At 36.8% G+C, this 16,372-nt stretch overlaps 1 protein-coding gene across 4 annotated transcripts in view; it reads right to left on the reverse strand.

Moving 5' to 3' along the window:
- PARP8 (poly(ADP-ribose) polymerase family member 8) overlaps positions 1 to 16,372 on the reverse strand; it is a 114,320-nt gene that overhangs the window by 24,223 nt on the left and 73,725 nt on the right. For 2 of the 4 annotated variants that reach the window (XM_031609119.2, XM_031609120.2), the window contains 5 exons: positions 16,132 to 16,198; positions 14,314 to 14,439; positions 11,733 to 12,297; positions 9,421 to 9,474; positions 9,223 to 9,318 (listed from right to left, as the gene is read on the reverse strand). In XM_031609119.2, coding sequence (XP_031464979.1) covers positions 9,223 to 9,318; positions 9,421 to 9,474; positions 11,733 to 12,297; positions 14,314 to 14,439; positions 16,132 to 16,198 — 908 coding nt within the window. The remainder of the gene's footprint in view (positions 1 to 9,222; positions 9,319 to 9,420; positions 9,475 to 11,732; positions 12,298 to 14,313; positions 14,440 to 16,131; positions 16,199 to 16,372) is intronic. The other 2 variants (XM_090130659.1, XM_090130657.1) reach the window with 2 other exon arrangements.

A 16,372-nucleotide genomic window follows, 5' to 3' on the forward strand; every position in this document is an offset into this window, starting at 1 on the left:
GCCTGACAGTGCAGTCTTACGGATATGTAGAATTTAACCAAATACAACCATCACTTTGAAGACCCCCAGAGCTGTCTGTCTAGGCAACTTTGATGACCAATACCTAGAATGCAGTTTTAATTCTCCTTGAACAGCAGAAGATGCTTTCACACATACTTTGTATTAAATTTGGAGGGAGAAAATTAAAATAAAGCCATTGGCTTATACAAAACTATTATCTAAGTGAAGATTAGGGTACTGGAAGATTACTTAGTAGGATAATTATTCCACTGGGAATAACTGAAAGTAGACAATAGAAAATAATAGCTGGACAGTTAACTTGAGTCTGCAAATGCTCAAAAGCAGGAGGCACTGACAGAAGCAGAAAGGCTTTTTTTTAAATGAGAGCAAGGCTTTCAGAGTTTTCTTCAGCTATCTCCAGCTTTTGCATGCTCCGTGGTACTCATCCATAGCTGCTAGAAAGGAAAAAGGCTCAGAGTTTCTTCATGGACAGCATAAGAATCACTCCTGACAGCCATGACTGCGAATGGCAGACAGGCAAACTACCCAGCTGCTATAACATATTCTGATTCCAGGACCCATACATTACTTAAAATGTTTTCCTGACATTCTTCAATTCAAAAAAGGTGAAACCTTCCTTCTGGATATTGATCTACCTCGCTATTTTCTAATGTGTGCCGCAGCTGTTCTCAGAAGAGCAATGTGCAACCTTTTCCTGTGTCCTGGGGGAAGTCACGCAGACACTAATGAGGCTGCAGTATGACTGACACACCTAAAAACTCCTGATCTAAAAAGAGAAGCCCAGGGAAAGCTCAGAGCCTCAGCATCAGTTAAGTGTAACAGATGGTAAAGGTGAAACCATTAGTGAACATCCCACTTCTCCTAATGAAAAGAATAAGCAGCGGAAATGAAACGTATCTTTAAATCCATGTTCCCAGATTCAACCACATAATGGTTAGTTTTTTTCTGCAGGAGGAAATTCTTTCTCTTCATTAGTCTCAAAAGAAGGATGAGGATATAACAGAACAGCATCAATATTCAAAATGTGTAGAGGGGCTGGGAAGGGGACAGAAGGGCAAAAGAAAGTAGGAAGTGAGGAAGGAAGTAAAGGTTTCTTTTGCAAAAGAGCTCTAAAGATTTTCAGGTTTATTTCTCAGTTTGTGTGAGATATGGATTTTTAGATTTAGTAACATTTGTAAAGAAAGGCAAAGTAAGACTGGTTGCTAATGCTTTAACACCTGAGTGAGTCCACAGTACCTACAGATCAATTACATTCAGGCACATAAGGATACCATTACCACATCTGAAAAATGATAAGCCAAAAGGTTGTAGATAATGCATCTCTTAGAGCTCACTTTCACAGAATTACAAGGCAAAGATTTAAGAGTCTAAGCTGTATGAGTTTTGTACTTCATTAAATCATTACAGAAGCCATCTAGAATTACCATTAACTCTACACTAAGTTTCATCAAGATTCAGAGTTCAAGCAATTTTAATTAATAATGATCAAGATTACCTACTATACCATGGTTTATACTTCCCAGTAAACCAGCTGACACTAACACATAGTGAATTAAAATACTTTGATTTATTAAAATTAAAATTTAGACTTCTATTTTAATAACCCTTATTAACAGGCTTCTGATTTACACTAAAATATACATTTTTAAAATAAACTTATTCAAAATTGAATACTTAACCATATAACTGCATTTGGTGGCTTAAACTTGCCTTGATCTAGGCAATGCTTAAAAACCTGACAATTACCAAAAAGTATACTTCTGCCCTGAATTGTCAAATGAAGTCAGACCACTAACCTAAATTCTATACCAGCATACACACTGACAGAGAGCAGGAATAATTTATTGAATAACCTATCTGGCTAAAAATACGTAAGGTAAGCTCACTGAATAGCTTAACAATATGCACGTGATACATGGAATACATTGCTGAAAGACACTGGAGATACCACAGTGGTAAGCAGATACAATTTGTTGAAAGATGAGAGAATAGGCTGAGGCTGAGAAAGGAATACCACTTATTCTGTTTGGGTTTGTTTAGGCTGGTTGATTCAGATTTTCTTTCTGACTTTCTTTTTATTTCTGGACGCTTGGATACCTTAGCCACATTTTGTTTGTTTGTTTGTTTTCCCCAGCCATCCCAAATACTTATGCAGTGGCAAATAAGCAAAAATATAAAGCGCTAGCTGGGCAAGGTGAGCTGTGGTTAAGTTCTTGGCCACAGGATGAGGCATATATTTTACTCTCAATAAACAATGAAGTGATTGAAGTATGTTCTGCTAAAGTAATGATTATAACTGGAGCAGCTTTTTCATAAAAAGAGATAACAACAGGTTATATTATGGATTAAGGATAAGAAGGATCACACAAGAAAGAAAACATCTCCAACATCTCAGTTAAAATCCAGTCTAGATAGTTGTGTTTGTACACTTACACTTTTCGCCACAGTTCAATGATGCCTCAAAAGCCTCCCATCCTTAAGTGGCATACTAATTCTGTAACATCAGTGTCACTGTGTTTCACTCGTGGCTAAGAAATAAACATTCAAAGGACACAGTAATCCAAGACCAGTCCATGGAAATTTTCCACCCATCATAAAAAATCATAACTGAGTTTTTGGGATGAAAAGAAAAAATTAAAAATGTACATTCAAAATATTCTGAAAGGTTATTAATATTCAACTAAATACAAATTATAACTTAAATACTGTACTTATTTTTACAGGTAAATACAAACAGCTGGTATTTAAAATATTGTTTTACAGTACTTTATCATTCATACTTTATGGAAAGATGTTTAAACAGCAGAAATGTCTGCACCAGAGTATAAATTTCAGACAAATTAGCTTCAGTATGTAGTTCTGCTGCTTTTTTAAAATTGTTATTACTATCTCCTGCTATGTTCTAAAAAAGTCTTAGTTAAGATTTCAACACAAGATGGCACTGTAAAGAGACTTCTTGAGTCAACAAGAAATTATTGATATCCAGAGTTTTTTTTTTTTTTTTCTCTATTATTGAATAATTTCCTTTTTTTTTTTTTTCATTTTTTTTTTTTTTTTTTTTGGTCATATTTAATTTGCACCAATTTACCAATAGCTCTTGTATCCCAATGGCAGATAATGAAATCTGGAAGGCATACAGGGTAAATAATAGCTACACACCCTAAGATCTACTACAGAGTTGGATAAAGTATTTTTATTATACTTATTTAAATCAGATCCTTAAGTGTAATAATCTTTTTTGTTAATAACTTGAGATCTCACTGTAGTTAAAATTGTTTGTAATAAAAGTAGTTATCGCATGCTGAATTTCTAAAACAAGATGTCAGCAAAAACTGTTGCCTAATTAAAATACTTATTTCTTCCCTAAAATATTATTAACAGCTCTGGAGTAACATGCAGAATTTCATATTGTATTAACAAACAGCTAATAGCCTTTTAATATAAAACCAAATCATGCTCAAGTTTCTTTACTATCTTATGACACCTGCTTTGCAAAATACATTTCTTCTTTTTTGCTTAGATGAACCAAATCATATGGTTTTAAAGGACTTTTGGAGAGCAGTTAGTCTTTTTTATTCATTCATACTGGAGTAGCTCTACCTATCCCTTATCTTAAGTTTTATCTGAAGTGGAAAACAGCATTATCTAAAGCTTTATCAAACACTGGCACAGGTTGCCCAGAGAGATTGAGTCTCCTCTTTGAAGATCTCCAAAAGCAGCCTGGACACAGCCCTGGGCATCCTGAGCATGTTCAGTGTATCCCTGCTTGAGAGGGGGTCGGATGGATGCAGAAGGGCTGCCAACCTCACCGGTCTGTGGTTCTTTGTAAACACCTGTATCTTTACACTTTACTCAGGAAGGGCCTTCTCCCTCAAGCACTACAGAAAGGAACAGACAAAAGATTTACTTCTCTCAGAAGCACATTTCCTGTCAGTTTCTAGCACTGTCCAGCTATTCAGCCAGCCAGAAATCATGATAATTTAACTGTTTTAACAATCTACGTGAACTCACTCACTTTCAACTGCTTGTTTTCGGAACAGTCCACATCTGAAGAGGAAAATCTGGCAATTAATTATAAACAGACAACTGTTCTGATCTTACTGATCTAAACAACTGTTTCGAAAATAAATTCAGAAACAGAATCATGAGGCACTGTTGAATGATTCAAGTGAGTAGACTTGCTGTTTTCATGATGTTTACTGCATATAACTTCTCCATTTCTTCTTAGCACAAAACTCATATCTGACCTCATGCTTCCCACTGTTTTTCAGAGCTAAGCAAAGAGCTACTTGAGAAGAGACAGATCGCAGAGTCCCTGAGAGCTGTGCAACACAGGTCGCCTTCCAGGAGGAAGCAGCCTGTTTCTCTGTGATTCTTTGCAGGCAAAAAAAAAAAAAAAAAAAAAGAGAGAGAGAGATCTGGATATAATGTCTGCAGTACCAAACCTCACTACTTATTTCAAGGCCACTTCTCTATCCTTTTGCATAGTGAAATATGCAGGACTCAGGTTATTATCACAGACAACTGCATGAAATACCATGGCCTATGGTATGCAAAAGGACCCTACTTATGATCCATATATTCATTGAATTTTTACTGTGCTTTTGCTGAAAGACATATCCTGAAGTGATTTCAAGGAATTTCCATTTTTCAGTGGCATTCTATATATGCATGTATTTCTATGCATCCCTTTTAGCATTCATAACTTTGGGTGTATAGCAAATAATCATTAGATCTTACAGTGCTCCTGAAATAGATACTAAAGAAAGAAGCTATAAGGAGAATGCATATTGACCCTCATCTTGTATAGAAAAGGTGTGAATACCTTCATGGAGGAATTGCTAACTTCACTGACTTTTTTTTTTTTTTTTTTTTTTTTAAAGGGTGGAATTTAATAATGAACCATGGATTTTTATAAAAATATGTTACAACTTCATGATGTGCTACTGTACTCTTTGACCACTCTAGAGAACCTTTGCCCTTCCCTATCCCCTTAATCCAAACACAGCTCCCTGTGAAAAAATTATGTTTCTGTTTTGAAGTTCATCCATATACTCTGTTTCTATTTATGCATACAGCTGTGAAGTACATACAGGGAATCTAGTTGGTAATTTTTCTGGACATTGGGGAACATTTAGAGTCCAGAGGTAGATGGTTGTTAGTCCTGCAAGGTCCATAATCTGTTTCAAACAGGAGTTCCCAAGTGAAATATTAAGAATTTCCTCTTAATTCTCTTAAGATAGCCTCTTTACGTATCCTCAATAAGAGAGTAAGCCTCACAACCAAAAATTCCTGTGTTATTACAGGATCCCTGAACCAGCAGGATGCATTGTTACTGTGAGCTCTAGAGCAAAACACGGTCTATTTTATGAGTATGAACTTGAAAGTATGCCATTTTGCTATTCACTGTTTTACAACAGACTTCTTCCATATAATGGTACTTCTGCCGTGTGAGTATAGTGTCTAAATTAAACGATTAAAAAAAAACCCATGACATTGTCATCAAGTTACTCTTATCTTATAGGAAAGATGTCAAGATTTTAAGAAAGCAGAAGTAAATTGAAACAGATATTAAAAAAAATCACCTCCACAAAATGTTATATAGGAAAAGAAATTTCAGTCCTCAGAAGAAAGCTTGCACCGAGATTCTGACTAAAAGATAGTGTATAATCCAGGTAAAAATACAGGTTGTAATACAAATCTCCAGAAAGGAAAATTATCCCACAGCTTCACTTGGAATCTTCATCAGTCCTGAGGATGGCACTGAAATTGCACAAGTCCTTAATAAGCAGCACAAAAGACTGCACCAAGGCATAGGAGATAAGTATTATTCAGAGAATGTAATTATTGTGTGATGGTAACTGTTAAAGTTTTTAGCTGCATTTCAAGGCAATTAATTAAGGAAAGTTCAGGAAAGGTGTCAGGCTGACATCAAGGAGTACTGCAGAATCAAATTATTTACTGGCATCAATGAGTTTGGCTTCTTTGCAACTGCATAAATACCAGAAAATCTAGACTAAACATGTTTAAAATGAACTTCTCAAGCCATAACTTTGCTAAGTTTTCTTAAATTCACATGTCTTATCATTAAATAAAGGTCCAAATGGGTGAAAGAAAACTCATCACGTACACACACACATATGATCCCCACAAGCATTTGTGTACATGAACTATTTCTTAAAGGAAGAGAACAGGGACTCATCCAGAGTTACATAGTCGGTGACATCTTCTGCAGTAGAACCAGCTTTAAATAAAGCCTGTCAATGTAATGAAATTGAGGCATGGTTATCTAGTAGAACCAGCTTTAAATAAAGCCTGTCAATGTAATGAAATTGAGGCATGGTTATCTAAAGAAAATGGGATCAAGACACAGAATCTAAAAATAAAAGCAGACAGTAGCAAGGTTCAGACCTTTATGACAACTGAAGATACCATGACCTCAAAACCACAAGCCCTCGAAAGCCCCATATGAAAGCTGGGGATACTACAAATAGGATACATGAAATGACATAAGGCTGGATCCTATGCGGCCTTCCCTTAATGACAGCCCACAGGCATTCTGTTTAATAAAGTACTGTATTTCTTAGATCTGCTGTTGTTGCAGCACTACATGCAAAGTATTCTTTCAATTGGGTCATTCCTCATTCCTTTTACATGTATTTTCTTTATATATTATATGTATACAAAAACACAGGTGCATACACACACATATGTATGTGCAGCTAAAGTATGTATATAAACCCTAAAGCTGACTACTATACGCTACTCTCCCACAGCTTTCTGAAGAACGAAGCAGAAATTTCCTCAGAATCCTTTAGCAAACTATATTCAAACCAGTATCCTTTCTCACCTTCTACAGAACTATAGACTGATTAATGGAGGCTCTATATTGCTTCTGCAGTCATTCAAGCACGCACAGAGCATGCTAGATTTCCTCCTGCTATCTTCATCTCTCTGGGTTACATAAGGACATCCTTTTATTTTTGCAAAGCCTGCTAGGTTATTCTGCTTGCAAAGGCACTGAGGAACATGTGTTTAATGCAAACACGTTTTCACTTTTCACTGTTTTGAAGCACTGACAAACTCTCAAAAGGATGGTAAAAATGTCCCCTCTTTATGCCAAGAAAATGTCCTAGAGAAAAGTCATTCTGAGGAATTTTGATTTCTAAGGTGGGAAAGCAAAGGGCTTTTTTTAACTTAGAGCAGATGATTTTCCAATTTGTTTCTTTTTAATAGTTCATTGTGTGAACATCAGAAATCCTACTGTTTAATTTGTGTTATGGATGATAGGTAAAATCCAGTCATTTAAATAATTAGAGTATCTAAGTTTTCTCTCTAATTCACTCAGTCTTATCCTGTCACAGATGGCAGGTGTTATAGCATACATGAAGACAAAAGACAAGGAACTGGTTCCTTTTCCATAGCCTTTTAATATCTGACAAGATCTGACGGAAAACCATGTTTTTAAAAAGCAGATTTGAGCTTGAGGAGGCAAATAAGCACCTCATAGCATTTCTAGAAGTACAAAGGTTTTACATATCCTGAATTGGTATTAATTGAAATTGTAGATGCTTCTGCAAATCCTAACAGCAGCCTATTTGCTGACTGCTGTCAGAATACCTAGCAGTGGCAGCACTTGGTGACACAGGGGATGACTGACATTACTTTTGCTACTATATAAGCAGTAACCTTCCTGAATTTAGTTCTACAGGACCATCATAGATGATGCCTGCTTCTATTCTTGTGTAATCGGTGATCATATTGTGAAAAAACTGGTAGATGAGACATCAGATCATTTACACACTGATATTAAATACTGTTTTCCACAGTCTTAATGTCTTTTCAGATAAGAAGTTTTCACAGTATAAGTCAAACAAGAATTCTAAACTGCAAGGTCCCTCCTGAAAGTAAGAGGGAGGCAATTGTCCCTCACCATTCTGCCCTCATGAGGCCCCATCAGGAGTACTACATCCAGGTCTGGGCCCCCAACACAGGAAAGATGTGGAGCTTTTGGAGAGGGTTCATAGGAGGGCTACAAAAATGACCAGAGGGCTGGAGCCTATGAAGACAGGCTGAGGGAGCTGGGCTTGTTCAGCCTAGAAAACAGAAGGCTGTTGGAAGATCTCATTACTGCCTTCCGATATTTAAAGGAAATTTATAAACATGAGAGAAAGCAATTTTTTACACAGGTAGATAGTAATAGAACAAAGGGAAATGGTTTTAAATTAAAGGAGGAGGGATTTAGATTAGATATCAGGGAGAAGTTTTTCACGGAGAGGGTGATGAGGTGCCAGAACAAACTGACCAGGGAGGATGTGGATGCCCCATACCTGGAGGTGTTTAAGGTCAGGCTGGATGGGGCCCTGGCAATCTGATTTAGCACCTGATCTAGCAGCTGGCAGCCCTGCCTGTGGCAGGGGGTTAGAACTTGATGATCCTTGAGTTCCCTTCCAACTTGGGCCATTCTATGATTCTACTGTCATTCTCCTATATGCTCCTTCACAAAGTTGCACTAATCTAGTAGCTCCAGGCAAACTGCGTCTTTCAGGACTAATCTTATTTTTTTCTAATTTGTGCAGTCCCCAATGGCATGAGAGGGTGCACCATTTAGCTCGTAAAATTCCTGGTTCTCAGTCAGACAGGACTGAAGAACAGCTGTATAACTAGACGGAGCTTAGACATGCTGAACATTACCCTAGCTAGGTCACTGCTACATCAGACACTTCACAGAACATCTCCTCATGGCTTTTTTATCACATTACAGTGAATAAGCAAATGACGGCCAGAAGCACTTCAAGACTTCATAGCATAATCACCAGAGTATCTGAATACTGTGATAGCTCAAAGTCTGAGGTGACCCTGAGATTTTAGAAGGATGCCAGGGGACCGTGAAAATAGTCCAGCTCACTTCCTACAGCTTATCTGGTTACAACCATATAGCGTAACAGTATTCAGTGAAATATATCCTTCTTTTAAATTTCTATAGTTACATATAAGCCTGCTTTCCATCTCCCTTGCAATGTGTTTTTTTCAAAATTTCAGTAAAATCTAGTTAATATGCATTGCATTTCTGCATCTTGAATGAATATTAGGATGAAACGGATCTTAAATAATTCAGTAGTTTTTAACAGCTTTATATGGTCCACTGTTACTTAAGGCTTTAGAAAACGCATTGTTTATCCCAGCAAGTGTACAACTTACCCTCAGCATAGGGCCATTCTGGAACACATGCGGTTCATCACAAACTACACAGTATTCATTCAATACTGGTATCCGCTGCTCAGCAAATTCAATAGTCTGAGAACAATGAAAATGAGAATAACAGCATCTGCTTAAAAAAATTAACAGTCAGCTCATGCTCAAGGATGTTTCAAAAATGGGTAAGACATGACATCCTACCTGCACAAGAAAGCCACGGTCTCGTACCGGAATGCATTTTGCACCATAGTTTTGCTGCAAAGAAAAAGGTTTAGGCAACGTCAATGTTGGTAAATGATAAAGAAATGATAAAATATTTGTAATTTTTGTATACAAATATGTTAATTAAATCATTAATATTTGCATTTAAAAAGATGTCTAATTTGGACAAGCCATTACAAATGAACAATCCTTTTCCTTGTTCACTGAATGTAGGATGAATTCTTAGAAAACCTCATCAGGTTTAAGAAATGCTATCTCAGCATCCCGAAAACTTTAGTCCCATATGGAAACACCCACACCTTCAATCCATTCAAATGAACTGACATTTGGTAACTTTCTTTAAATTTTTACCATGTATTGTCTGCCTAAATACTCAGTACATACCTAGGCTTGAATGACTAATGTAATTCACAGAAGTGCAGAAAATCTTTTTCTTTTATACTTATAATGATCTCACCTCAGAGAACACCATGCTAACAGGTGCTGAGATCCCACTCAGGCTCCTTCTGTCTTTTTCTTTCAGTGTACAACAGTGTAAATTAGAAGGTACTTTTGCTGTATAGATCAGTAAGATACACTCCGTTTATGCTGACATCTATTCTAATCAGCCCTTGTTTTGAGTTAGTCAGGTTGACTTTTCTTGGTGTTTTTTTGTTTGTTTGTTTGTTTGCTTGTTTTGTAGTTGTTTTTAAATAGGCTTATTTGTTTTAATTCTCTAACTGTTGATTTGACAACATTTACACTTTTTTCTTCAAGGAAATAATCTCATCAATTATATCTGTATACAACATTCAAATATCTTAGGTGAGAACAGAAAAGAAGTTAGGGTCCTAATTCTTTACTAACATAGAGTCAGACAACCACATTACTCAAATATCTGCTGCCTGCATGTAAGATGTGAAAAGTACTCTGAATGCCCTTTTACTGACAACAGGGGAATGACACCTGACCATGTATATGGTGATTTTTTCTCAAAGTAAATGCATTATAGTAATAAAATTATTGGTACTTTTACAGACTGTCAAGCAGGGTTTGTATTTTTTCCAGATCAGCCAATAATACCGGTAATGAAATCACTTAGTCAACTCTTCATTATATCATCAAAATCAATGGGACTTTTCCTATTAACTTAAGGAGATAAAAGTCTGCTAAGTACAGACTGCCTCTGCTGATTCAGAAAGAAAATTAGTATCTAAACTGCAACAGGCAAAAAGTCTGTTGGATGACCTTAAATTAATTTTGTTGTGCATATTACAGGAATCAACAACATGGCATGTAGATAAATGATTTAATGATAGCACATTACTGCTTTCAGATTTGATGAGTATAGCTCACGGTTTATTAAACTGATTTATCACAAGGTACATAGCATACTCATTGCAATTTCATTGTTCAGTCTGCACATATTTGAATATATGTATGGCATTTCAAGACAGGATCACCATTTCTGCAGGCTGAGAATATCAAGGTGCCACTGGGGTAAGAATTACTGACTCCTAAGTAATTCTCCTCACATTTAGCACAGAAAACAAACCAGTTCCCTGAAAGAGCACAGACCTCCTTTTTCTCTGAAGTATAAAAGACATCTTTTAAGAGGTTTAAGCAGAATGTGTTAATTAACAAATTAATTTAAGCTCTATCTCCTAAATTAAGTATATGCGTTACTCTTTCTTTTGTCAGTCATTCATTTCTCTGGGGAAAGAAAGATGAGCAGTGTGGGTCTAATTCCTGACTTCCAGTTGTTCAACGTGTTTGAAGGTTAAACATTTTGCAAAGCACAAATGTGCAAAAGGTAAGTTGAACCACGACTGCATTTATTTCATTATGATGTTAATCACAGATGAAAAGAACAGAAGGAGAGGAGGCTTGGCACCTGAATGAGCCATTGGATGGCTTTCCCTATGAAGCAAACAGGGAAGTTAGAAAGGGCATTTATGACCAAGACAATTTTCCTGCATAGCAGCTCACACTGCATCCTCCTCCTGCAGTAACAAAGAAGGTAAGCAAGGAAGTGTGTGACCGAACATTTCCTGTGGCCAATGTCTGTACACTGAGCTGTATTCAAGATGAAATTTGAAGTCTCTGTCTTCACCTAGGCACATTCCATTATTATGTTTATATGTGCATACATCGCTGTTTAAATGCACCTTAAAAAGCTGACTTCATTGTTCTTCATTTAAGTATCTGCTAACATATCCCCTGAATATTAGTACTTTTGCGTAACAGGCATAACAAGACGTTTGGAAAATAATGAGAAGAGAATGAGTAGAATTTAAAAAAATACTACGCACAGCAGCTTGTGAAGGTGATGATGAAGATGGTGTTAAGATACCAATTAGCCCTGAGGTAAGAGAGAGCCGCCTGCCCTCTGCTATATTGGACTCCTTGAAAGGCTCCATTTTGGATGATTTAGGGGCATTGGAGTAGGTCTTGCTGAGTAATTTGTGATTCTTCAATCCATCCAATTCTTCCATTCTAAGATTACTAGAGTAAGACCTGCTTAAAAGTTTGTGGGGCTTCAAGGTGCTGTTGTGCTCACATCGAGGATCCCCAGAACATGACCTACTTAATAACTTGTGGGGCTTTAAAGTAATGCACTCCTCCTGCTTGACGGCTGCAGAGCAAGAACGGTTCAAGAGTTTGTGCGATTTAATAGCCATTGTCTGTTCAGCTCTGGGGTCACTAGACAATGAGCGGCCAAAGGTTCTGTGAGATTTTGTGGCACACACATCCTCTGCCTTAACTGTGCTGGAGCAAGTCCTTCTCAGTAGCTTGTGAGTTTTGGAGATGCCATCTTGTTCTGACTTCAGTTTTGATTTATTTTTACCACAGCCAGGTGGAGGATAACTTGGCGACCTTAAAAACATAGAGGGGGAAGACATAGTTGGAGCATAATCAAAACTGAAAAAAGCAAGTAAATTCAGATAGACATACTAATTTTTAAGTGCTACCTGTCTTTATGAATTTAACTAGTGATAAACAGAGCCCCACCTCCCTCCCCCAAAAAGAGCAAATGTCTGCAGAACCAATTTCCCAATACCAAATAGATGTCTTAGCTCCTATGTGTACATAAACACTCTAGTAGTATTTAAGTAGAAGTTAAAGCTATACCCTTACAGCATTTGGTACGGTTCCTACATCTTTAAGCAAACCATTCATTCAGGAAATTATTTTTCAAATTAAAAAAATAAAGGACTCTAACACATTTTTTTTAGCAAAATATCTCTTTTCTATTTAGTAATAATGACATGATTCCATTAAAATTACCGTCTTTTAGACATAACATAACAAATTCTATGTGCAGATCCTGTAATAGATATAATGAGTAATGAAACTTGCAGATTGTAAATTAACTGGAATTAACTTTTTCTTTATTTAATTTTACAGTCTCACAGTAATCTCAATGTTTTGTGAAAGCCCACTTGATGCTCTTCTGTCACACTTTAGACAGATTCTAGCTCTGTAACTCTAGAAATAAGAATGTGAGGGATCCAAGTTATGAATACAGAATTAAAGAACAAAAAGGCTTTTACAAAACAACATGCATGTGTATTGTTACACTACTGTAATGTTCACATTCACCTGTCCTTGCAAAGTGAGAATTAGTATCACTATTCCAAATTGTTTTCCTATAGCTTATAAGCAATCCAATCTTTTTTTTTTTGGTCTTGAATCAAAGAAAAAAGATCTGAAACTCCAAGGGGTTCACCAGAGGCTGCCAAGTTTCCTCACAATGTTATCAAATGGCGACAGTGGAAAATGCATATGGAGCTCGCTGACTCACTTTTGCAGTTAACTCATGACCACCGTAGGGCAGAAAGGAGGTAGGAATTCAGGTAGGGAGGGAAAGTCTCCACATCTGGGCTAAAAGTGATCTTTGGAACTACAGCAGCCGTTGCCATAGCAAGATGAGAAAGATTGGGCTTGCTTTCCTCTCCTCTTTTTGATCAAAACCAAGTCCCAACCCTTCAGTGTGCATTGCACAATGTGTTGAACAGGTTAACTATCTTTGAAAAGACAAATCTTTAGTCATCTTTGATCTCTGTGCTTCAAACATGAGTTAGTACCCTCTCTCTCTCTCTCTCTCTCTCTAAATTCATGGAATTTAAAATTGCCAAATTCATAAAAAAGAATAAATGTTCAAAAGAAAATCACTCAACAGATATTCACGAAAGAGGTGATCTGTGACCTTTTTATAAGCAGGAAAATATGTTAGAGTAAATAGTCATTTTCCTGAAAGACATAAAATCAGAGCCTCATTTTACAGACACTTAAGAGTATGAGTAACTAGAAGAACTATAATGAATTCCACTGTACTATTCATAAACTATTTTCTTACATTTTTAATACCTTTGTTTTTTGAAATTCTGTGCCTGCATTTCACAAGTGGTGAACACTCATTTAACTCAAATACTAGAGAGGAGTAGGTATTCAGGAGGTCTTAAATTCAATCTTGGATTAATGACTACTCAAGTTTTAAAAGATTAAAAAAGTACACACAGCTGTGGAAAGAACTGCTGGCCAATCACAAAAATACATATAAAAAGTCTTGCTACTCAAGTAACAGTCAGATGCTACCAAGCTAGTAAAAATACAAATACAACTAATTTAACTAATATAAAATGACTTCCAGTTTTAAATGAATCATGGCTGTTCCAGAGAGCAAAGCACTGACACACTTCACATAGTTACAGAAGCTGCAATAGCGCCTAGTTCGCTTCTGAAGTCATGCAAGGCAAGGACTGGAAACCCATGAGGTAAGATATAAATAGAGCACTTCCCTGTTGAGAAAAGTCAACACTTCGCCTTGTGAAGTACGCTGTGGATTTTGAACTGGTTGTGATGATAAAAGCTCATTTTTCTTGCTATTACCTGCGCAGTGTAGAAAAGATGTGCAGAGGGGATTTCACCTTTTTGTCAGACACCTTCTTATTGTGCGTACAATTAGATTTCTCTTTGCTATTCTTCCACTGCTGTGTTACAAATGTCTGCATTATTCTGCAAATTAAGAAAGAAAAAAAGACTTTCTTACTGTAGCCAAGTCAAATGCACTTTAATATTAGTATCCTTCTGTTAACAAAGCAGCCTACATAATGCAACATCCTCGCTCTATAGTCAGAATTTCTCTGTCATATGTGTAGACTGATGAATGGGCAATTTAGTTCCTCAAAATCCTTTCTTTTCCTCCCACATTCACATGGAACTTATTCACATGGAACTCTTATTGAGAATAAAATCTGTGTGAACAATCACTCCAGGACTTAATATACATATGCCTTTCAAGGAGATCTAAAGATAAACTAATTCAGGGACATTCTGTTCAACTCTAGGTGTCTGCCCTGCCAGTGATTGCAGAAGAAAGATCCAGGAGCCACAATCCTCAAGTGCACACTCCTAAGGCACAAACACGAAGGCAGGATATTGAATATTACACTACCCAGAGGGGCTTAGAGAGAAGCCAGAGCCAGACACTTCCCTGAGGTGCACAGCAAATGTTGCACCAAGAGAAGCTAAAAAAAACCACCACCACCATAAAGACTACAAAGAAATAGCATCCGCAAGAAAAGCAGTAAAGTACAACGTGCTCCCAACAAAGGCTGAAGATTTTCACACTGCTGCCTGAGCCCCTCAGTGAACTAATCTGACTTTGAATTTAGCACAGCGTGGAGTGGGAGGTTGCACTAGATGACCTCCTCCAGCAGTCCCTTACAAGCTATGCTGTTCTATGACTGTAATCTAGCATTCAGGGTCTGTGAGTGCTAAAGGCATAATGGCAGCAGGTGTGGGCGTCAAAGATGAATATCCTGGTGCCCACAGCCATAACAGGCCATTGGGTCACTGAGTATTTGGATTTCTGCTTATCTGTGACATACACAGATACGTACTCAAAAACGTCTTATTTTAAAACTGCACAAATCTGTGAGTGTTCCAACTAAAATGTTTTAAGAGAGTTTTCATGTCTCAGGATCTTTCAATTTTTTTCTTCAAAGTCATGAATCAGAAAGATTTCAACAACAGTTTCATTTGTAGATTTATGAAAGTGAAGCACTGAATTGCTTTAAACTCCAAACAGCAAAAATATTTTTTCCTTGAAGAAATTCCTGCTGCTGTAAGGATCAGACATTAAAGCCTATGTTCCCGTCATTTCATTACATATAAACAAGCATATATGAAAAGATGACTCAGCAAAATTGTATTAAATTGAATTATACCATGAACACGTGAAAATCCTACTTTGTCCTCTCGCATTCTTTTTTCCAGCCCTCAAAACCTGGGTTGTCTCATTACTGTGGTAAATCCTAGAGGCCACCATGAAAGTACCATCCCCTTACAGTACTCATGCTGCTCAAACAGACTCCTGCTACAGAGACTTTACAACCTAAGCAGAAACATGAAATCGAACGCTTTCAGCTACAGTCTTTTCAAACTTATATAGCTTACTTTCTAAATGATACTAAAGTGACAGAAAACTCTGGCAGGGAACACAAATCAAGTTCTGTGCTACAACTGTCAAAATTAAGCTTAAAAAGGCAAATTTTCTAAATTTTATTTAAAGAAAAACAAGTTCAAGAAACTTTGATCCAACTAACCTGACAACCTTGCAGATTTTATTCTACTGGGAACTAAAAAATATGTAATATTTACTTAGGAAATGAAAGAGAATACTGAAAAGCACTTTTTCAGACTTACTTTTTCAGCTGATGTCCCAGACCAAATCTTTCTTTAGTAGAGATCTGAAATACATCCACAGTTGGCACTATGATAAAACAAGACACTGTTGAACTTAAAGGAATAACCAAGAACTTACAACAGTAAAGTCATATTTAAGGACCCTATTCTATCTGAACATTTACTACAAGCAGTGTCACTGAAGGAATGGTAATGTTACCTGAGTCCATGAAGAAATGAATGTTCCTTTTCAGAATATTAG

Source organism: Phasianus colchicus, chromosome Z (assembly GCF_987193195.1).
Source record: "Phasianus colchicus chromosome Z, bPhaCol1.hap1.1, whole genome shotgun sequence".
NCBI lineage: Eukaryota > Metazoa > Chordata > Aves > Galliformes > Phasianidae > Phasianus > Phasianus colchicus.